Below are 24,632 nucleotides of genomic sequence, written 5' to 3'. Positions count from 1 at the left end.
TAAAGCAATGATTTGTTAAAGCATAAACTTTCTAATGTTTTTTTTTTCCTTTTCTGAAAGAAAGTTATACTTTTATTCAGTAAGTGACATGTAAAGACAAATAAGTGCTATTATTGCTTTCCATTAATCAAAGAATCCTAAAAAATCTATCATTTTTTTCACTAAAATAATAAGTTGCACAACTGTTTTCATCATTGATATTAATGTTTCTTGAGCAATCAGTAAAGCTGTCTCGTTGAGCGTCTGAACGTTTGAATGTTAGTGTGCGTCATCTGAAGAAACGTTCACTGAAGATTCCATCAAAATTCACTACTTAAAAAATCCAGTGCATGTTCATACATTTGGAACGACATTAGGGTGAGTAAATGAATTTTAATTTTTTTAATGAACAATCCCTTTAACCTAGAGTACATCAAAGATTTTTACATTCATGCAATGCAGTGTTCTGTGTGCTGTAGGCTCACACACCTGGAGTGAGATCCATGCCAGATTTGTCATTGCACCCTTGAAGTGAGTCGAGCGTACGTGTCACCTGACTGGTGAAGTCCTCGCCGCCGTTCATGCACTCCCGCTGCAGATGGTGGCGTAGATCTGTGATGTCATACTCGTACCCGTCCAAGATCGGAGTCTCTCGGATGCTGAGGGTGCCGCTCGAGTTGTGACCCTGTCCGCGAGAATTTCTCAAACTTTCCCGGGCTTGTCCTCCCATCAGCACAGAGGGGATGTAGTGGATCTCATTGGCTGCTTCAGCGCTAGCGCTCTTCTGCGGCTGAGGTACACGGCGACGTTTACACCAGCGTCTACGCGTGTACAGGATCAACACCAAACACAGGATGGACAACAGAAGAGCGATCATACCACCCTACAGAGAGAAAATGAAAGGGAGGATGGAAAATGGACGAGGAAAATTTATAAAGAGAATAAAAAGATAATCTACTGCAATTTTTGGTACAAGAATGTTCAAATGTTTTTTAAGAGGTTGAACACTGAAAAACCTGATTTGAAGAAGAACATCGTGCATTTGTCCAGATTACTCTATCCACAATACTAAATACTACTCAAATTATTCCATACAAAATTATACATGAGGTTTTATATTGTGTGTCAATCTCATTCAGGTATAGAGTGCCAAAACCTGGAGAGTTAGCATTTTAGAGCTTCCATATATCAGTAATAGACCCATTTTTAAAGCTTTGACTTCAAAAAGGCAGCTGCTAACAAGTGGCTAAATGGTACTGCAGAGGTTGTCAGGGTCAATAAATGTCATCAAACTGAGCAGGTAAACTCCTCTACTCACTAGTCTGCTTTTACAGCCTCACTGTGTTCATCAGTCAAACATCAAACTCTCGAAAACTACTGTAACTCAAACTTTCAGGGACAATGTTTAACAACCTTAATGATTGTGACAATGAAATCTAGCCACCGCGGTACAGTATAAAGCATTTGAGTAAATGTAATTAGCTACTGTACTTAAGCATCTTTTTGGCTACTTTGTAATTTAACTGAATATAAAATACAATGGCAACATTTAGGGCCAGTTTTACCAAACAGGACAAATTAGCGTGAAAGTGCAATTACAAAACAGCACCACTGAACTAGTAAAGTTCTGTGGGTGATTTACTAACAACACACAAATTGAACACAGATACAGTATCTCATTTGCATATCGACCAATGCAATATACCAAGTGCAGCGCTTAGTCACAAATAAAGAACAAGGAAATAAAGAAGCTACAAATATGTTGAAAAAAAAATGGAGGCCAAAAAATTAAGGGTTGCAAGAACCCTTCAAACCAGGTTTTGATAGACCTGGCATTGCATGACTCCTAGTTGAGGGTTCCAAGTCGTCTTTTATTTCCTTAAGCAAATTAAAATAGCATGGGTTGGCAAACAATATGTTCGAATAACGTGGTGTTCTGAATTCATTCCAATTTATGCCTTAATCTCTACTTGACTACATTTTTGAATAAGCATACGTACGCTTTACACCACTACATCTGTGATGACTAATGCAACTATTTGTTACAGTGGCACCTAATTTATTCTGCAGCAGGTTATTTCTGCTACAAAAGAAGTAAGATTGCCATCTGCAGGGAATTGAAGGTACCATATCTTGTGTGTCTTGCCCTTAAAGGCACAATATGTAAGATTTTTTGATAAAATATCCCAAAACCACTAGAACAGTGTTATATGTTTTGCTGACTTGAACGATAGTAACTACATTATCCCAAATGTTTCGAAGAATGTTTAAATACAGAGAAATAAGCAATTTTAACATCATACACCCTTGATTTTCCGGTTTTATTTTGTAGAAAATATGGAAACCCCAAAGACGCTTTAATATGTTATGCATTATATTAGACAGGTGGCGAATACACACATTAGCATTATAACAGAACTTTTAACACACTCAAATGTATTTAGTATGATAAACCAGTGCTGCTTTTTCCTACATACGCATGACTGGAAGAAGCAGAAGCAGTCGACTGTGGCATAATAAAAGCTCCGCTGCTTTCGAGCCATGTGTTGCACTCGTTCTCCACTAGCAATTGAACCAGCATTCTCGTTTCATCCTTGTTATAGTGACCTTAATAAGTCTTTTATTATCTTATAATAAGATTTCTCCTCGAGTCCTGACGGATTGCATCGGCTATGGGGATGAAGACAACAACTCCCATGATTCCACACTTAATCACGCATCATCAAACTACGCCTTCGTTTTTTTGTTTGTTTTGAATATGCTCCCTCTAGCAACAAAAACTTGCATATTGTGCCTTTAAGGTCTTGCACACTCAATCTGAGATTCTCATCTGAAATTTTTGCATGTTAAAAAAATAAATAGAACCTCACATTGTGTCAATCATGTTTACACCCTGCCTCCGAACTTTCGTCCATCTTTAAAAAACTTTGAATCAGGTTCAATTTTCTGCATTTTTCTCATCCATAGAAAGCATTTTGAGAGGTGTTTTCAGAGCTACCGTACAAGCAAATGCCAAAATCCAGAATGGCGTCTAACAAGTTAATAAACCTCATCTCACAGCACAAAGCACTGTATGACAAATAGTGCAGAATACAAAAAGATGGAACATAAAGACAAATTGTGGATGATGATTGCAGAACAGCTTGGAAAACAGGATGGTAGGTACTGATTTCAAAACAAAGGGTGTACAAAAGATTATACAAAATTGTGCTCAAGTTAGCTAAAATGCGAGTGGTAGGTAGTTGAGAATCGCAGGTGTTTCACATGAGGACACAGCTGAGAACTCTTTGAAGGATATTATAGGCTTATGTTTAGTACATTTAGTAGGAGTAAAATACTGTTAAAAGAGAACTCCACTTACAAAACAACAATTCTCAAATAATTTACTTACCCCCTTGTCATCCAAGATGTTCATGCCTTTCTGTCTTCAGTCTTGAAGAAATTATGGTTTTTGAGGAAAGCATTTCAGGATTTTTCTCCATATAATGGACTTCATTGGTGCCCCGATTTTGAACTTCCAAAATGTAGTTTAAACACAGCTTCAAAGGGATCTAAACCCAGCCAAGGAAGAAGGGTCTTATCTAGCGAAACAATCGGTCATTTTTTTTTGGAAAATAATTTTTTTATACTTTTTAAGCACAAAAGCCCATGTAGCACAGGTTCTGGGATGCATGTTCACGACACTATGTACTACTGAATCATGTCGAAAGGTCATGCGGAACATAGGCGGAACTACAGACCCAGTGTTTACAAAGCAAAATATAATTAAAATGTTACATGTTACTTCCCTAAAACATCTACTGCTTACACAAACGTTGATCACACTACAAACAAGACAAAACTATAATGCTATAAGAAACAGAAAAGATTAATTCATTGTTTACCTGGGTCTTTAGTCTATGATTAGCTCACCTCATCTCTTATCTGACAAGTTTTTCGAGTTTGAGTCGTTCGTTCATCACGTGATGGCCGCATAAGAAGAACGAACGACTCGAAAAACCCAAAGACTCGAAACAGGTGAACTAACTCCAGTACAGAACCTACTAGGATGTTGCGCATGCGCGACTGAACGAATCACTCCCCCGAGACGACTTCTTCCAAAGTCACATTAAAGATTCGTTCAAAATGAAAGAACCCTTCAAGAACGACCCATTACTAAATCATAGCATCGCAGATGCACATTCCAGAGCCTGTGCTACATGAGCTTTTGTGCTTAAAAAGTATACAAATTTTTATTTTTCGAAAAAAATGACCGATCGTTTCACTAGATAAGAACCTCGGCTGGGATCATTTAGAGCACCTTTAAAGCCGCATTTAAACTGCATTTTGGAAGTTCAAAATTTTATATACTTTTGACCTCAAATGCTCGTTTTGTCTCGTCTCTGCAATGCGCATGCGTAGTCTGTGTAATCCGGGTCAGTACAGTTATGGTATGTCGAAAACTCCCATCTCGTTTTCTTCTTCAACGTCAAAATCTTCCTACATCGCTGTTTTACCTTTTTTTTTGTAAAGGGCGTTTGATCTTTCCATGTTCATTTTATAAACACCGGGTCGGTACTTCTGCAGCGATGTACACTGTAAAAAACAATTTGTTGAGTCAACTTAAAATAATGTGTAACCTGGCTGCCTTAAAATTTTAAGTTCAGTCAACTCAAAAAAAAGTTTATTCAACTTGAAATGTTAAATTATACTAAGTGACAACTTAGATATTTGAGTTGAATTAACTTAAAATTTCAAGGCACCTGGGTTACTTACCCATCTGTTAAGTTTATCAAACACAAATATCTAAGTTGTTACTTAGTACAACTTAAAATTTCAAGTTGAATAAACTTATTTTAGTTGACTGAACTTAACATTTTAAGTCAGCAGGGTAACAAATTATTTTAAGCTGTCTCAACAAATTGTGTTTTTTATTTTTTACAGTGTAGGACGATTTTGAAGGAGAAGAAAATGAGATGGGAGTTTTTCGACATACCCTAACTGTATGGATCGTATTGAGTTTCACGCAGAGTTCACGCAGACTTAGACAAGACAAGCTTTTGAGGTTAATAAACTTAAACATCTTGGATGACAAGGGGGTAACTAAATTATCTGTAATTTTTTGTTCTGGAAGTGTACTTCTCCTTTAAGTTCACTGTACCATACACAAAAACTCTTCTTACTTATATACATCACTAATGCTGAGCAAAAATATGTGTGTGCTTTTGAAAAACCTGAAACTGCAATAAACTGTTAGTTATTGATTATAAAATCCTCAGCACTTTCAAAGACATTACATCAGTTTTCTGGTATTGCAGATATGTACATTGCCAATTACAGGGGGAAAAAAGGCAGAAAAGAGGTCTAGAAAAAAAGGTTAATTCATTTTTGTATAAACTTCTTGGAGCTATAATATGCCATAATTGCACACAAAATTAAAAAGCATGTAAGCATTATAATTTCAAAGAGATACACATTATAGTAAATGATTTGAGTAGCTAACTGAGGAAAAAATGAGGTACTAGTTGTTTTCTGTGCATTTTACAAATATGACCGTGATTATGACTAATTATATGGGGAGAAAATACATAAGTTCCCTTTTAGTCGCTGCAAGACAGCCTGATTATAATCTACATAAAGACTGCTGGATAAAAACCATACAAAGATTGTGGCCACATACAGCACCAGATCCAATAGATAATTAGTTTTGCGTAATTCGATTTCCTTTGGGTCCATCACTTTGAATTAGCCAAACAAGCAAAATGTAACTTCACTGCGGAGAAAATTATGGAAGGCTGCATGTTACAGACGGTTTAAAATTAGACCAGATGGGATATCTCTTTATGAAGGGGAAACTATTAAGGCCAAACGAAACATCGCAGTCTAGCAGCATGAGGAAACCTAATTGAATTAGCCAACGGATACAAGTGATGCTATTACGGCTTTGTCACATTCTTTAACAACTTTAAGCAAATGTCCTGTAAGTCATCAGTTTCCAAAACAGGTAAGCAACCATTTAAAACACTCGATCTTCTAAATCCATTAGTTTGTTTGTTTGTTTGTTTTTTTTTTAATAATAGTAACTTATGTTATTAATAATTGAAATACTGTTAGTTGTTTAAAATTATTTTATTTTACTAAAATTATTAAAATTCAGTAGAACAAGCTGACCACAAAGCACATTTTTGTCAAGATTATTGAAGAAGAACTGTGTATAGGATGATGGCTGTGCATTTCTTCATGATAAATTACCTCCCGCTCGGCTGGTAAAATCGATGCAAAATGTGCGTCACAATCTTTTGTTTAAGAATCTCATTGACTTTCATCCCTTCGAAAGTATGAGGATGATAAATAATTGTGATTTCTCAAGACTAAAGTTTTGTTTTTCTTGTTTGTTTCTGCATGAGCGTGCATGTTGTGAGACCGAGCGAGCGGGCCGATATTAATGAGTGGGTCATTGTAGGACAGTTTTCCAGATGGGCCTTTATCTGATCTAGGTGGCGTTTGCAGAATAAATGAGAAAGGCTAGAGGAAATGCCCTTTCCGTTCAAGGGTGCATGTGGGCATAAAACAAGGTATTATCGAGCACTTAAACTCTAAGTGCGTGTGGCGAAGAAGAACCCACAGGGATAAAAGGGATTTACTGAACTGGTCGTGAATCCCATGTTTTATTGTCTTATTTATTACACTTCCTCCATTAAGTGTTATTTGGTGCCGATACATATCTGACATCCAAGCATGTGCAAATATGGACAATACCCAGAACAACAAACAAAAAACAAAAAAGGACAATGCCCTTGCATTATTTTAGTGTTACTGAAATACAGTTTTTTTTTTGTTTGTTTGTTTTTTTAATTAGTCTATGTAGATTTTATTTAGCTTTACTTTTTAGTTCAATTTTTCTAGGTTATGTTATTTTAGAATTTTCCTTATTCCTTTTATCTTAGAATTCTGATTCTTCAACTTAACTTTGAAAATGAGAAACATTGCCTTGGCAACTAGATTAAATAAGTTAAAATTTTTTAATGCTTATTTTATTTCAAGTAATGACTTTTTTAAATGGTTTTAGCTTTAGTTAATAATAGCCATGTTGTCAATTTAAAGTGTTAATTCTGACAGTAATAATAATAATAGTAATAATAATAATAGATAATTAATAAATTATATAATGAATTCAATTTTAATTCTTAATTTTTGACAGTCTTATATATTATATTATATAATGTGACGAGTCGACTGCCTCCCCCCTTATTGTCAGCTGCACCCCGTCGGTAATCGCCGCCCTTCACCAGGCTCCCGACGGGAGTGGGCGTGTGGGAGAAGGAGGGGCGCTGAAACATCCAGGTCTGGCGGCGTGTGATGGGGCACACCTGATGTGAATGAAGCCTCATCACCGCCGCTGTTAAAATGCCGAGCGCGCCTCTCCTCAGGAGACCGGTCTCTTCCCCGTGCATGCACGCTGGTGTCCTCGTGGGTCCAGGAAGGGGTGAAGAGGGAACCAGCGCCGCAGGACGAGTTGCCGGACCCCGTGGGTTCGGATGAGGACCGCACCCGTGACGGCTGACGGGCCAAGATGCCGGGCCGTGATATCCCCCAGAAGCGCCACGTAGGTGGAGGAGGACGATGCGGCTATTTGCCGCTATTGTTTAATAAAAGCCTCTCCGAGGCCTGACGTCACACCCACTGCGTTAGTCACATTCTCCACCACTTGTCACGGGGGCGGAGCAAAGCGACAGACACAGTGGGTGTGACGTCAGGCCTCGGAGAGGCTTTTATTAAACAATAAAACAGAAAGTGTCCAAAAAGGGGGAAAAAGTGTCCAAAAGAAAAAGGGGGATCTGGTGTCCTCGATGTGACGGGGTTCCGTGAAGGAGGGGTAGTGTTCCGAAGGGAAGGGTCCAGGTAAGGGGCGGAGTCCGGCGGCCGCACGCGCTCCCCACTCAGGTCCGGGGTGCGAGGGGCGGCGGCTTCTCTAGCGGCATCGTCCTCCTCCACCTACGTGGCGCTTCTGGGGGATATCACGGCCCGGCATCTTGGCCCGTCAGCCGTCACGGGTGCGGTCCTCATCCGAACCCACGGGGTCCGGCAACTCGTCCTGCGGCGCTGGTTCCCTCTTCACCCCTTCCTGGACCCACGAGGACACCAGCGTGCATGCACGGGGAAGAGACCGGTCTCCTGAGGAGAGGCGCGCTCGGCATTTTAACAGCGGCGGTGATGAGGCTTCATTCACATCAGGTGTGCCCCATCACACGCCGCCAGACCTGGATGTTTCAGCGCCCCTCCTCCTCCCACACGCCCACTCCCGTCGGGAGCCTGGTGAAGGGCGGCGATTACCGACGGGGTGCAGCTGACAATAAGGGGGGAGGCAGTCGACTCGTCACATTATTTATATATATATATATATATATATATATATATATATATATATATATATATATATATATATGTATATGTGTGTGTGTGTAGATTTTATTAAGTTTTAGTTTTTAGTTTAGTTTTTTTTTTACGTTGTTATATAAATAAGTTATTTTATAAATAAAGTTTAAGCTTTATTATTATTGTCAAAAATTAAGAATCGAAATAGAATTTATTATATGATGTATTAATTATCTATTATTATTATTGCTATGATCAAAAAACTAAGAATTGAATTTATTATATGATTTATTAATTATCTATTGTCTACTATTATTATTATTTTTTTCAGTTACTGTCAGTTAATGTTTATTTTGTTTCAGTAAAGAAAATGTTTTTTTGTTGTTGTTGTTGTTGTTTTTTGTTTGTTTGTTTTTTTTAATGGTTTTAGTCTTATTTAACAATAATAGTCCTGTTGTCAATTTAAAGTGTTAATTTAGACAGTAATAAAAACAACAACAACAACAATAATCATAATAAATAATTAATAAATCATATAATAAATTCAATGTAATTTAATCTAAAATTTAAGCTTAATCTTGTTTTAATAATAAAAATAACTTGTTTATATAACATAAACTACAAACACTAACTAAAAACTAAAACGTAATAAAATCTACATAGACTAATAAAAAACAAACAAAAAAACGAATGAAATGACAAAAATACTAAAACTAAATATATTATTTTATTACACACACACACATATATATATATATATATATATTAATAATAATAAATCATATAATAAATTCAATTTCGATTTGTTTACTTGTATGACTTGTATATGCACATACATATATACATATACGTGACAACAGATATATATATTAGATATTAGCTCAAAATATCATCAGCGTCTTTCTTATTCCTAGTATTTTACAATTAAAGTGTTCATTTAGACATTAATAATAATAATAATAATAATAATAATAATAATAATAATGTATACACACATATACACACACACAAAATTGAAATGACCGTTATTACATATATATTAGATATTAGATCAACATATCATCAGCCTCTTTCTTCTGTGCTATACTGCAGTGAAGACCACCATGTGTTTAAGAAGTGCACTCATGGGAGACATTTAAGAGGATGCATATGCATTCCTCAATATTCATAGACTTTTCATCTTAATGTCCATGTAAACTGCATTATAAATGCCCACCTCTCAACAAAGAGCTTTGGACTGCAGTGTAACCTGAAATAACTATTCCAGGAGCGTCATCCTCGTGGCTACCTAAGAGATTCATCTTTCACCGCTTTTAACATTGCTTGCCCCTCTTTCCAGCATTCTTTGCCATTGGTTACATTCACGTAGCCTAGGGCCCATGGGAAGGAGCTCAACGCAAAGATATATCACTTTCCTCTTATGGCTGCTAACAGGGCAGAAACTCAAATCTCCAGCAGGTCTGTTTTATAAATGGAGTTGAGCTTTCAGGATGTTTACACCTTTGCATCTTGGTCTTGCTTTGCAGGTGCCTATAGAGATGCATAGCTGAGATGGGACTAGGAAAAAACAAGAGCATGTAATGTCTGAAACAATTTCAGAAAGGTCAGCGTTTTGGGACTCAACAGTGCAGCTGTTGAGTTCAGGAAGCAACTTCCTTTTTCAAAATACCTACTATCACTGCTGTCTAGGTAAATAAACCAGCTTCATACCTACACAAAAAAAAAGCATATATCAAGGTGGAGGAAAGAAGCATGTGCTTCCTCTTACATACCTTCAGCTCAGGGTGTTTGTCAAGTAACTATTTTATTGGCTGTTAGCCAATGCGAAAAGAATTGATTTCTGCTTTATTGCTTCAGCTCTCCTTCGTATCCAATTCCGTTTCCACCTTAATGCCACCCCGCCAGTTTCCTCTGAAACACTGTCTTCTAATATTCCCAGAAGAGTGGGAAATTATACATACATACGTCAGATGGGGGAAAAAAGAATAGCACTGTTTACTAAGAGCTACACCAGCACAAGGTGTGATGTGCTGTTTTATGGGCGATGGGGAGAAGGAAACAAAGAAACAAAGAAAGACTTTAATCACATCGTAAATTCTGGATTTATTAGCTCAGACCAACACAAAAAAAAAAATCGTCTGAGACATTAATCCAAGGGCCAGGTTATTGCTGCAGCAACAAGAGAAAAAAAACAAAAGCATCAGCATCAATCCAAAAGGTCACTAAATTTGTTTCTGCTGAAAACTAAATATGAAATGACAGACGAGGCTTCTTACAATATTTAAAGCGATGAAATCATACCGTAAGATTGCTTAATAAAATAACGCAGGAAGCTGAGAATCTTTAAGGATGCATTAGTTTAATCAATACTGTAATTACGTTAGCCTCATATATCTTTCAACCACCATTCAATAGACGACGTCTATGGCTTATCAACACACTGAGAGTGTATGCAAGTTCACACTGAAGGTTGAAGGTCCAAACTGCAGTTTCAGTGCAGCTTCTACAGGCTCTACATGATCCCAACCAAGGTATTAGGGTCTTATCTAATGAAATGATTGGTAACTATCTAAAAAATAATAATAATAATAATTTGACTTGCATTTGACTTCCTTTGCACGTCCTCTTTGTAAACACTGGGCGGCACTTCCACTTTGTCAAGCGTGACCTTTCCAACATGATTACATAATGCGTTAACTTTTACATAATTAACCATTAACTTTTAGCAGATCATGTTTTCAGGCCATTTTCAATCTTATTTTGACATAAAGTGGTTATATCTAATTGTGTGAGTTGTTTACTTATTTTTTTTAATAGTTTTCCCATTATATTGTTCATTCAGACTGATTTGCGAACACGCATGAACACAAGAGGCGGAATTTATCTCATGAACCAACCATAGACGAACATAACCAGTCACATCCAATCATATCGCAATGGAGGCACTGCCTCCTCTCATGTGACTTTCCCCCATTCATTCTCAATTACCCCCCACCAACCTCACCACACACTTTAGGGCAGGAGTGTCCAAACTCAGCCCTGGAGAGACGATGTCCTGCAGAGTTTAGCTCCAACTTGCCTTAACACACCTACCGAGAAGTTTCTAGGCTGCCTAGTAAGAGCATGATTAGCTGGTTCAGGTGTGTCTAATTGGGGTTTGAGCTAAACTGTGCAGGATACTGCCCCTCCAGGACTGAGTTTGGGCACCCCTGCTTTAGGAAGTCTGTTAAAACTCAATGGGCTCAGGGTAGGCGAGAGAAACGCGGACTCCCGCTGTAACTTTACCTGCAGGTGGCACTGTAGCAAAGTGTTTCTTTAGAAAAACGAGTGATTTATTAACGTTTTAATGCTGTATTTTGTAAATCTGGCATTGTTTTATTTTTGTACTACTTTTTTTTTCTCAAATGCCCATTTTTGTGCCTTTAAAAAAGTATTTTTTCTAATTTCCTGATAATTTACTCCAAGATGTTCATGCCTTTCTTTCTTCAGCCGAAAAGAAATTAAGGTTTTTGAGAAAAAATATTCCAGGATTTTTCTCCATATAGTGGATTTTAATGGTGGCCAATGGGCTGAAGGTGCAAAATCTCATTTTCTCCTCCAACTTCAAAATGGTCCAACATCGTTGTTTTACCTTTTTTCGTAAAGGGTGTTTGACTTTCTTTGCACGAGTCGGTGCTTCCACCTATTTCACGTGGGACCTTTCCAAAATGATCACATAATGTGTGAGGTCAAGCTGGTGCAAGACGAGCATTTGTGGTTAAAAAGTATATACATTTTTTAAAGGTTCTTATCATTTTCCTAGATAAGATTCTTATTCCTTGGCTGGGATCGTGTAGAGCCATTTGAAACTGCAATTTGGACCTTTAACCAATTGGCCACCACTGAAGTCCACAATATAGAGAAAAATCCTGGAAAGTTTTCCTCAAAAACCTTAATTTCTTTGCGAATGAAGACAGAAAAATATGAACATCTTGGATCACATGGGGGTGAGTGAACTATCAGGAAATTTTATTCTGGAAGTGAACTACATTAAATACTGGCAATATGATATATAATACAAAATGCAATGACATACATTTGTATTTGTGCCTTAAAGGGAAAGGTAACAAACAAAATATACTGTTCATAAACTATGATATTGCCAGTTTATTCCCCTAAAAACCAAAAGCCAAATATAATTTGACACCACAATAAATGTATTGTCTATTTTGAGGGAATAATAATACACTCTCTCTCTATATATTTTTTCTTCCCCTAGCTCTGGTGGTTGTTATTCATTTTTTGTGTTCATGAGACAAAAAAAATATGCATCTACTATTGTGCTAAATCCAGGACACAATACCATCTGTTTCTGTTGCCAATTTGAGGATGGCTGTCAGGTGTTGTGATATAGATGCAATGAGAACTGTGTTACACAAGATGCCCGTCTTTCCACCCAGCGTGTGCAAATCACTGCAAGGGCATGGCACAGCTGAGCCAGCCATCCACAGAGAGATAAACCACTGGGGAACAAGCTTCAGGCTGGCAAATGGGAGAAACGGGGGTCAGGAGCAGCCTATGGATGTTCAGGCTTGCTGAGTAGTGCAAATTGCAGCTTGTAAAACGGCCAGCTGAATGGAGGGGGAGGTGTACCTCAGAAAAGCTCCCTGTTGAGAATACAGCCACCTCGGAGAACATATTAGTACAAAGCGGCTGTGGAACAAGGTGGAAAAATAGCTCGCTAAATAGCCGAGGTCCCGCAAGTGGCAGTGGAATGCGGTATTTGATTGTAGGTTGGATTTGGTGACTTGTTCATTTGCGAAGACCCCCCTGCAGTTGACTCAATTGCCCGTCTATTACAGAAGCCCAGTGACGATGGCTGGAAAGAGGGTGGTCGCTCTTTGACAGTCTGGGTAAGCAAGCCACTGCTGCTTTCAATAGGTTACACATTACCCCCTAAAGAGCAGAAAAATAAGCTGAAATGGAAAAAAACATTTTCAATATACAACGTGGCCTTTGTGATAGCAGCTGGAGATACGAGCCGAAGAATAGATGGTTAAAAAAAAGAAGAAAAAAGCCTCATCAAAGTCAAAATGACAGCACAGCTGGGCTTTCATCAAGGCACATTTGACGAGTGCTTATCCATCCACAAACCCTAAACTATCACGGTGAGACGGCGAGCCTGGCGCTGAACGACCACCGCGCACCACTGAGCTGAGCAAAAGCCCCAGCTGTCCTGTAGACCGCCACGTATGGCCCACAATAGACATGGACGGGTGACAGGTGTCTACACTGGCGGCTCACTCTCTTTGGGACTGGCATCGTTGCAAAGCACTTCAAGGAAGTGACATGATTTTAGGGGGTTCTAGGTTTAGGAGCTTGCCCTCCGGCCGAGACAAGTCGAAGCCAGGAGGGGATGCGGCGTAGGTACCATCTGTCGCAGAGGCTGCCTGTCGCACCACTGATGAAAAACTCCCACTCTTCTCCCACCTTCACAGTCTCAGCTCTACAATGGCATAATCAAATGGGTAGGATGTTTGCAAAGATATTATATTCTCAAGAAGGATTTTTTCTTTTGCATCCTTTGCAAATTTGAATACGTTCAAATTGTTTTGTTTTCGAGAGCAAGTTGAGGACTCAAGGTCATCTGATAATTTCGCATTCTGCGAGCGTCAAGCCATGTACAGCAACGCAGCTATGACCTGTTTTGCTCAGATTTTAAAATAGAAATGATCAATCACTTTTCTGCCTTTGAACAATGCCCTGAGAAAACACAATATCAGAGGACAACACAAGCATATGCTTGACTTCTGAAACAACATAGCAAAGGCGTCTATCTCTAAGTGAAAATCTTCCAGTTTGAGGGTTAAAGGTTTATGAGACATCCGTTTTTTAACTACATGGATCAAATCCATTCTTTCCGTTCAATCATTTATGTTACTTTAAAAAACAACTTTTAGTTGTTCAGTTAACTTTTAACTATTTTGTAATTTTTGGGGTCATCAGTCATCAAAGCTCAGTAAATAAAGAGATTTACATTAAATTTCACCAAGCTTGTTACTCACTAAAAACTCCCATTTTAAGTCTTATTTTGATGTGATAAAGTGGTTATATCTAAGTGTGTGAGTTGTTTACTTGCTTTTTTGTTACTCTTCCCATTAACATCTTTATATTGTTCATTCTGTCTGATTCATGAATGCGGAACGCACACAAACCCAAGAGGCGGGATTTATCGCATGGACCAATCACATCTGAACATAACCAGTCATATCCAATCATATGGCAAAGCCATGACTTTCCCCCATTCATTCTCAATTACCCCCCATCAAACCCACCGCAAGCTTTAAGCGGTCCGTTAAAACTAGGGGTGTGCAATATATACTGTCTGCGATAATATCGTAATTGATGTTTTAACAATGTTCAATTTGACATTATCGAGTATTTTGCAAAAAACATTCAAAACACCTACCAAGTGCAGTGCACGCATTACGTCAAGTCTAGACAAGTGCGCGTATGCATTAACAGTGCGTTCTTTCACTGCATGATTCAGTCTATTAAAATCAATTTAGAATGAGCACAAATTCAAGACATGGGAACAGAAAATGTACAGATTTATTCCACTTCATATAGTTTATCAATATCACTCAAAGAGTGCAGTTTTTTTCTCCCAAAATTATGATGATTGCAAATGAGATATTGATTTTTACAACAGTTTAAGAGACAAGAATTAAGTGACTTACGTTTTAGACACCATATTGCCTGTTTTTGCTCTGTTTCGCCAACAAAAATGATTCTAAACACAGCCACAGCACTGTTTTGCGTCTCTGAGCAACATGATGGTGTTTCATTCCTGAATGATTCAAACGTTTAAATGATTCGATTCAGTTGCAATGACTCACTTATTAACTGTGACTTGCTGCCACCTACTGGTATCTTTTTAAGTAAGTATCTTTAGTGTGTAAATACATCTAAGTGCCACTTCAGATGCAGCTTCTGTATTTCCTCTGCATTGCAACGATGAATTTTGTGGATTTATTTTGCTTGGTAACAGCCCTAATGTAAGAATTTGACTCAAAAGACAATGCACAATTTTAGAAAAAAAAAATGGCTTTTTAAAGGATAAATGCACATAAAAAGTAAAAACCATTTTTTTTTATCATGTTTTCCTTGATAGTCTTTAAGATACCAGCACAATAACACACTATTGTCAAATTATTAAAAATTTATATTTTTTATTATAAAAATTTATATTTTATATATATTAAAAATCGTCAAATTATTGTCATTGTTAAAATCCCAGAAAATATCAAGATTTTTTGTCAATACACCCCTAGTTAAAACTCAGTGGGCTCAGGGGAGGCGAGAGAGACGCGGACTCCCGCTGTAACTTTACCTGCTTGCGTCAGTGTTTCTTTAGAAAAAAAGAGTGATTTATACACTTTTTAATGTTATTTTTGTAATATTGATGTTATTTTATTTTTGTACTATGATTTTTTTTCTCAGCCAATATTTTGAGGAGGCACTGGCTTCCTGCCTCCTGGGAGGAAATGGCTTTGAGGTTTTATTTATTTATTTATTTATTTATATCAACTAAATGCATTTCAGCTACTATTATTACTATTATACTTCTTCTGGCACTTTCTGCCCTCACAATCGCATCACAATTTAGCACATCAGTGAGAAAACAATGAGGTCAAAAGGGACAAAATGAGCTCTTTACACAAAGGTTTATCTCATAGATCGTAAAATATATAACTAATCACAACCTAATCAAGTAATTACACATTTTTCCATGATGCCTCCTAAAATATTCAGATCAACGATCAACTAAATCATGAGCTGTTACAAATCTACAATCATCACTGAAAATTAATTTGGTCTAAAAACAACCTTTACAAGCTTCTACCTCATTTCACCCTACACAACCTTAATTGCTGTAGTGTCTCAATCATGCGGTGATCGCACAATAAATCTTGTTTGTACATCTGTACTCTGAATAATTAAGTAATTAATGACCGGGACCCAACCTTTCAGCTGTTTACAGCTCATGGACATCACAACACAATCTATTTGTGTTTAAATACTGTGATATCCTTCGTGACACAAGCATAATTCCCTGCGAAAAGAAAATTGTTTGCCTTCCCGTTGCCTTCCTCAAAGAGTTGAATCGTCTGCTGACTTCCCGCATATTGCCCTTAGAATACTAATAACTATCTTTGTGGGGATATCAATGTCAGAGACTGTGATTGAGATAGGAGGCATGCAATATTCTTCAGCTTCTGGGGGATCAAGCAGGGTTCGCTCAATAGACGAGGTTTCCCGGAGCTCGGAGGAATCATATTCCGACAGGGATCTTTCAGTAATCAGTGGCTTTGCGCAGAGAATCAACTAACCATCCCAAACAACTGCCATACTGCTCTAATGTACAATTACAGGATTTGAAATTCAAGCAGCAAAAGAAATCCAGCAAAGCCTGAGGCCCCCATATGTTCCTTGTACTTTATATAGAAATAATGAGCCATTTGTGCATTTCCTCTTAAAATATTTGCATACCAAACACTTGACTTAAAAGCTGACTTATACAGTCCATTCATCCAACCTGCGTTCAGAACTCTCCATTCATCTGAGCTACACAGCTAGTCACTGCTAACTGCCCCACACAAACCCCACTGCTGTTCAGCATGACAATTTACAAATATGGATTTTCCACTAATTATACTGAGTGTGTTTAAAAGCTTTTAAAATCCTTATGCCCTGAAGAGTCTTTGCTCCAGTTGTTCTGAGGGTAACTACTTCTGGGGATGGCAGTAGTATAACGATCTGAGAGAGGAGAACCGTGAAGCCAGGAGGCGCAACCACTAATTGACTGAATCCGAACAAATGCTATCTTCCCTTCCATCTCGCACGCAACTCGAACTTTTCTCATCTACATAATGTTTCCTCTCCTGGCTCAGTACACACTGAATCTACACCTACTGAACTACAGAATTTGTTTTTTCTTTTTTATTAGGTCAAAATAAAACTATGGAAGCTTGTTTCTGCCACTGGATAAAAAATAAAAATGGAAATTCTGACTTTTTATTCTGATATTTTTCCCACAGCTGTGAGCTTAACCTCCTGAAAATCTACCTTTAAAAAAAAAAAAAAAAAAAGCATGATATAAACTCACAATTGTAAGTTATAAAGTCAAAAATGCTAGATATAAACTTGCAATTGCATTACAAAGTCAGATATGTAATAAACTCAGAATTGTGAGAAATTGTAAGCAATTTTGTTTTTTTTATAATAATTGTTTGGAAAAAAATAAGTATTGACCCTGCCCTACTTGGTTTCTGTTGCTATGTCCGACAAACAATGCTGCTCTCACACTACACATCATGTTCTAACGCAGTGAAAAAAAGTTGTGAGATATAAATTGTTCTGAGGGTAAAAAGATAAAAAGTTGCAATTACCTTTAGGGGCTGATGCCGATACCGATTATTACAGATCAAGTAGACCGATAACCGATATTTTGAACCGATATATATGTCTGGTGTAAAAATGAAAATTAATGTCAAAATTGAGAATAACAAAGGCTCTGAAAAAAAACTGCCTTCCCTCATGTTGGCTGAGTGTAGTACTACCACCCTGCACTTCTTACTCTGGTCTTCCTCCTTGCATCCATGTACAATAAGGGTAATATATAGAGAGAGGTAAAAGAGGAGACACTGTATGCTGTACTGTACTACAGCTAATAGCTTAGGGAAATGTAAGTATTTGGCTTCAATAATTAACATTTTAGAAACGTATGTATAATAGCATAACATCTCATAATTCCTCATTAATTAATTTCTGATGACTAAAACATAACCTACAATTGTAGAGGTGACTATTCAATTCATCATCTAATGCACATCATTGTTAATGATTAACTTAAAAAAAAACATAAGTGTAAATTAAGTGTAAATAATTTAATTGTCTTCATAGCTCCATTGTATAAGTTGTTAAGAAGACAGCAGAAATTTCAGTTAGTTTTAATTTACAGTACAGTGCAAATGAAGGCATAAAACAGTTTTGTTTTTCTTTTAATCAAATGAAAGTTAAACTCTTTATTTTTGGCATACAAAGGGGTTTACTATTAAAATTATAACATGGAAGAAATAGTGTATTGTCTGATTTATTTATTTTTTTTAATAGTAGTATTAGTAATATATTTCTGACAATTTCTTTAAGCTAAACGGAACTTATATTTTGACGGGTTGCCATGAGGATATTTTAAGTTTCTGTAGCCTTTTATATAATATGACAATAGTTTTACTTAAATGAAACAGTTGAATGCTCATGAAATGACTCTTAGAGCAGTTCTGGAGCTCATCATCGACGACAGACGATGAAGTCACCATGATCGGCGCGCTCTTCAGTATGTGTATAGTAAACAAAACTGTGCGTCTGTGCCATTCACATACACAAAGACACACAGAACATGCAGGATTCAAATTTAAATATTATTTTTGTGGCTTAATATTTAGAGATACTAGTTAATATCGTGACACGATTTAAGCGTATTGACCTACTTTTGACTTATTCATCCAAACTTTGACAAATTCCGTGACATTCCACATTACGCAGTAAATTCCTTTTATGACTGGGTTCCGTGATTCCGTCCACGTTGAGATGTTTTGCAACTTCAGTGTATCATTAGTGGACTGCGATTTATTGCAACTTTGGCAACAGCTGCGACCGCCTTAACTTTAAGAGACAATTGATGCATGATCACTGAAGCAGCTCCAGTTAGCAAGCGCTTTCGGTGTGAGAGAGCGCAAAACGTTCAGTGCCTTCAGCCTTCCGCATTGATTGGTTGGACTCGTGACTTCCAACAAATCAGATCGCTCTAGGCCTAAGTTCCTAAGTTCCGACAGGCTGCATCAGAGCCAAAATTAAATTATTTTATCAGCAAATCGGTTTTGAAAATGATAGATACCGATAATCATAAAAATGCCTAATATCGGCGCCGATAATCGGTCAACCCCTAACTACCTTAATCTTTACTCTGTGGCAGGTTTACATATAAAAACAGTTTTGGAAAAATTTTGGCCAAATATATTTATTTATTTACAGATTATTTTTATATATAGACTTTATTGTTTTATTCTTGTCCAAGACCCAGAATTTGCACCTTACAAGTATGAAAATTTACCATAAAAAACTGAAATTGTATTTAAAATTAAGTAAAATATTTGTTGTGTGAAAATGATTTTTACACAAATTACTGTCTCCAAATTCAGTCATTTCCATAACAATTAACATTTAGTGCACAAGTCCACCTTAAATCAAAACCAAAAGTAGTGTTCTCAGTTACCAAGACAACAGTATCAGGGAAGAGAATTCATGTGATGAATTATGAGAGATGTGATGTGTGAAAAAAAAATGAACAGAATGCTTTTATTGTGTGTCATCTCCAATCAATCTGCAATTTTCTCAAATTATGCAGAAGTGTGAAATTATTATTTAATTGCCAGGATTTAAAATACACAAAATGCTAGCTATGAAATTAGCCTTGCGAAGACAGTGGAGTCTGACATTTTATTCCAAAATATTTAAAATGTCATTTTCATCACAAAGCAAAAGTGAGAGCTTGATTTTTCCCCCCACAGTTCACAAGGTCAAAAGTGCCCAGTTGAAACAACTTAGCCTTATCTGCATTTTAGAATGAATTTTGTTCAAATATAAGGAATTTTATTTTTGCTCCTAATTTAATAATTAAAATAATTCAAAGAATTATTATTAAAGAAAGCATCAAGTACTCAGACTCAGTGTGGGTTTCATACCATGACAGAGATGTGCAGGATACGAAGCTCCTCCTCTGCGGAGTCGCTAGCGGGGTAAGCGGTGGCCGCCGGGCCAGGCAGGTTCTGACTGCCGTCCTGATGGTGGATGTGGAAGAGCAAAGTGCCATTTTCCAACCACTGCTGCCTCCAGCGAACTAGAGGGATGTCTTCAGAATTCCCAGAGATCTCTGCAAATATAAACAGAGGAAAATCAGGTTCAGTAAATGTTCTGTGTTGCATTGAGAAGTGTGTGATGGTTTCTAGATAAAATCAGAAATGCTCCTGTCATGCAAATATATACGCAGTATACTGTGACTATACATTATTCATATCACTTCAGACATTTTAGGAATATCAAAGCAATCCCTACAGCATTCAAATTTCACTTTAGAAATAAACCCAAAACCGCCTCAAGTCTGTTTAATGAATGCAGAGACAGATGACTGGAGCTTGTAGGAACAAATACACTTTAATAGGAATAGTGATACTGGACGTCACATTAGCAGATGATTTAGGTGGAGAAATGATAAATAGGCTTCCCTTTTTCCTCGGGGCTCAAAGCAAGCAGAACATATGTTCTTGACATTGTGTAAAGCCTGTTTGATATGTAAGGACAGAGGATTTGGATAAACCTTTGAAAACGAGTAACGTGTCATTTTATGACAGTTTATTGAACTATGCAGGTGGGGTGATACACTGGATACGTGTTTTTAATTTTTAATGCTTGCTGTAGAATTCTCTTTTTGTTTGTCTGATTAGCCGTTTGTTCTTAAACGTACTGATGTGCTGCTGAAACAATTAAAAAACAACGCTTTTGACCTGCGCTGCCTCTTATGCATTAGTAATATTTTACACAAAGGGGAGGCACACATCTCCTTTCAAAATGGTGCTTGCAGACGGCAAATCGAGGAGAACCCCTGACCCACTTTATGAGTTGTATATGCACAGGCACAAGCCGGAGTGACTCTGCACTTCATCATTAGACGTCATACACGGTCCCAGGGGTCCGGCGTGGTACTCCACATTTATTAATGAAGCAACACGCATGATACAACAAACAAAGGCATGTTATGGGAATAAATTACTGCTGTTTGCTTGTTTGCTATAAGGGTTTCTTTAACCATGAGCAATTGTGCCCCTGTGGACCTTTAGAAAATAAACTCTCTTAAAACACATTTTCAAGTTCTTAGTACTATATTTCTCTACTTTTTTTTTTCTTTTAAACTCATGAAGACTTCCAGAACAATAGAATTTAGTTTCCAAAACTATGTATTCGGTGTAATAGCATTCTGTGATGGACCCAGTTCTTTAAGTCTAACTTCATTACCTTATTATTATATTGTGTATTCCAAATGGAAAGTATATAAAAAATGTAAGTATATAAAATATACAAAATTTCCTCACATTTTCACCGAAAAGGATGCAAAAAATTATATATATTTAACTTTTTTAATCATAGTTTAAAAACACAAATTGTATGTGCTGTAACTTATATTTAACACATTTTTATATTTTAAGAAGTCTGAAGTAGCAAAAATAATTAATAAAGATTTCCAAGCTTCAAAAGGTTTCCAGAACTATGCAACCTTCATATGACAAATAAAAAATCTTTGAAACAAACAAAACAACAAAAAAAAAAAAAACAATAATGCTGGGACATAAATGTGTTCAGAGATGAAGAAACACACATACAATTGTCCTTATTTCTACATTCAGCAGGATGTGCTTTTAATTTATCACTTTAATTTGACATTAAAATAATACTTCTTTTATTTTTGCTGAAATGATGTGAAATGCATAAATGCATAAATAATACAAAATAATGAACCCAACAGTTAAAATTAATTAGTTGTGTCAAATTGGCTGTTAGAAATCTGACTTTGAATTTAATTATAATCCCAAAAGGTCACGCACTCTGAAGAGTTTTTTTCAGAGACACTGAAAAAAACAATAAGTAAGATTTACTTTACTTTATTCATGCCCCAGTGCATGATGGGAAAAACAGGAACATAACTTTGATATTTACTTAAAGAATCCTTGTAAACATAACCAACAATTTCAAAATAAAAAGTTTTCAAACTTTCATTTCTACAAGCTTTAATTGTGTACTAATATACCTTTTTTTAAATTCTTGCCTGAACTAAATTATTTAATGTAGAAATTGCATTTGTTTTTATGTAGTATTTACTTCACCACAAAATCATTTTATTAGTGCACACTGAATCCCTTTTTTTTTTTTTTTTGACGATGCTGTCAGTCAAGGTTGCCAGGTTTTTTTCACAACAAAACCTGCTCAATTGCTACTAGCGTTTGAGGGGGGTCCCCTGTTAAAAATCGCTTTCCAGGGGATAAACTACGTGATTTTTGTTGGAGTTCCCCTGGTAAATTCTAATTTCAGGGGCTAAATATGACGTTATTGGGGTCGTTTCAACCCGCGGTCAAAAAAAGCCCAATTCCACGGGAAAACCACTGCTGTCAGTTCAATCAACTAAATAATAAACATAAGCAAATAATAAACATAAACAAATAATAAAAATAAAAAGTAGAAATAAATAAAATCATTCCAATAAGATTAATAACATGTTTAAAACACGGATTGTACGTACTGTTACTCATATTTTAATAACAGCTTTTCATGTTTTACGAAATTTTATAGCAAAAATAATTAATAAAGGTTTCCAAGTTTCAACAGGTTTCCAAAACAATGCAACCTTCATATGACAAAAAGAAAAAGTGGCAATCTTTAAAATAAATAAACTAAACTAAATAATTCAACCGATGTGACACAAATGTGTCCAAAAATGAAGAAACACATAAAATTGTCTTCCTTTCTACATTCAGCAGGATGTGCTTTTAATTTAAAATCACTTTAATTTGATGTTAAAATATTACCCTTTTTTTTGCTGAAAATAATTTAATCAAAATGTGAATAAATAATACGAAATCATGAACCCAATAGTTAAAATTAATTAAATGTGTTTAATTAGCTGTTAGAAATCTGACTTTGAATTTAATTAAGATGCCGACAGGTCACGCTCTCCATAAAATAACCAGAAGACTTTCATTTCACATCCTGAATCCTTTCTGTTATCACACAGTTTTATTTTTTTTTGACGATGTTGTCAGTTCAATCAACTCAACCTACTCAGTGTCATGACAAATTTGTAAAACCAACCAACAGAACAAATATTTTGAAGAAAAAAAACACTGTAATGTCAGTGGAGGCCGGAATCACATCTGCTTTGAACACACTGTGAAAACACACTGCACCTGGACACAGGTTAAAAAAAGCGTTTAATCATAAAGGATTCTTCACCCAGAAATGAAAACTTAGCCTTAATTTTATGTAAAAGTGCAGCATTGACATTCTGCTAAACATCTATTTTTGTGTTCAACAAAAGAAAAGGAAAAAGAATGACAGGGGGTTATTAAATGATGACAGGCTTTCCATTTTTTGGTAAGCTATCCTTTTAATATATAGGAATAACGATGTCCAATTACCCATCCATCCTGGGCTGCCCTCTTTTCGCTTTTTGTTGTTTGTTCTGCTTAGTTTTGTTTCGCTTGTCCTTTAGTAACGCCACCCATGGATTAATTTATTTTTGTCATGCAGTCGAAAACACGAGCTGTGGAAAATGTGTAAAAAAATAAGTACGAATCATTCCAACTGTTAATAGGGAGCCAAGCTTTGGTTTGAAACTGTCTGACAATCTGAAAGGCTGAAAGTTGATTGTGCCGAATTCTCTTTTAAATGCATATCGGGCAATAGTTACCTCGAAACGCCTGTTTAAATGCAGGAAAGCACTAACCAAAGGGAGAGATGGACAGAGAGAGAGAGAGCAAGAAAGTGAGGGCTGGGGTAAAAAGCTAGTACTATTCATCTCACATCCTGATGCAGTGTTAGAACCTGCCCTCCCCTCTCTTTCACTGTGTCTGTGCTTACAGAGAGCCACAGACTCAAATATACAATCTGGCCTTTGGCTAAATACAGCCATTTACAAAGGCTGCCTCTGAGGAAGAACATTTCTAGGACTGGCCAGGGTGTTTGGCATCATATAAATGTTCATAAAGCAGACAGAACAAAGGCTAGCGTTTCAGAAAGCACAGTCTGCTGCCATTATGTGGGATTCACATTTTGATATAAAGAGCGGCCATCTCCGAACAACTGTGAAATAAACTTTTTGTTTTGCTATTAAATAGATGCATATAGACAGGAGGACTAAGGTTGCAATCAGCTTTTGTTCTCCATAGATTGAGGCATTAGTCTTATGGCCATGCATGCTAGTAAGCAATTATTATAAGCAATTATGTTCTAATTGCCATTGTCTGAGACCAGGCATGGTGAGCTTGAGCAAAAGAAAAACGGCATCTAATTCAGAGTAATTATCCCAACTCTATTTTTACGCATTTTTTTACTTCTTTAATTCTGGAAATGTAAAAGTTTACAGAAACTATTTTAGAAATGAATTTACATTACTGTACTCTAACAAAAACAAATAAAACAAATCATAA

The 24,632-nt window shown here is 36.6% G+C and overlaps 1 protein-coding gene across 4 annotated transcripts in view; it reads right to left on the bottom strand.

The window, feature by feature from the left end:
* Nucleotides 1-24,632, bottom strand: part of astn1 (astrotactin 1) — a 276,262-nt gene that overhangs the window by 204,587 nt on the left and 47,043 nt on the right. For all 4 annotated transcript variants that reach the window (XM_051137636.1, XM_051137646.1, XM_051137653.1 and 1 more), the window contains exons 2-3: nucleotides 20,121-20,308; nucleotides 469-862 (exon numbers count right to left, since the gene is read on the bottom strand). In XM_051137636.1, the coding sequence (XP_050993593.1) occupies nucleotides 469-862; nucleotides 20,121-20,308 (582 nt within the window). The remainder of the gene's footprint in view (nucleotides 1-468; nucleotides 863-20,120; nucleotides 20,309-24,632) is intronic.

This window comes from Labeo rohita, chromosome 2, assembly GCF_022985175.1.
Source record: "Labeo rohita strain BAU-BD-2019 chromosome 2, IGBB_LRoh.1.0, whole genome shotgun sequence".
In the NCBI taxonomy this organism is placed as follows: domain Eukaryota; kingdom Metazoa; phylum Chordata; class Actinopteri; order Cypriniformes; family Cyprinidae; genus Labeo; species Labeo rohita.
The sequence above is the reverse complement of the archived record's forward strand: the minus strand, read 5'-3'. Positions and strand labels throughout refer to the sequence as shown.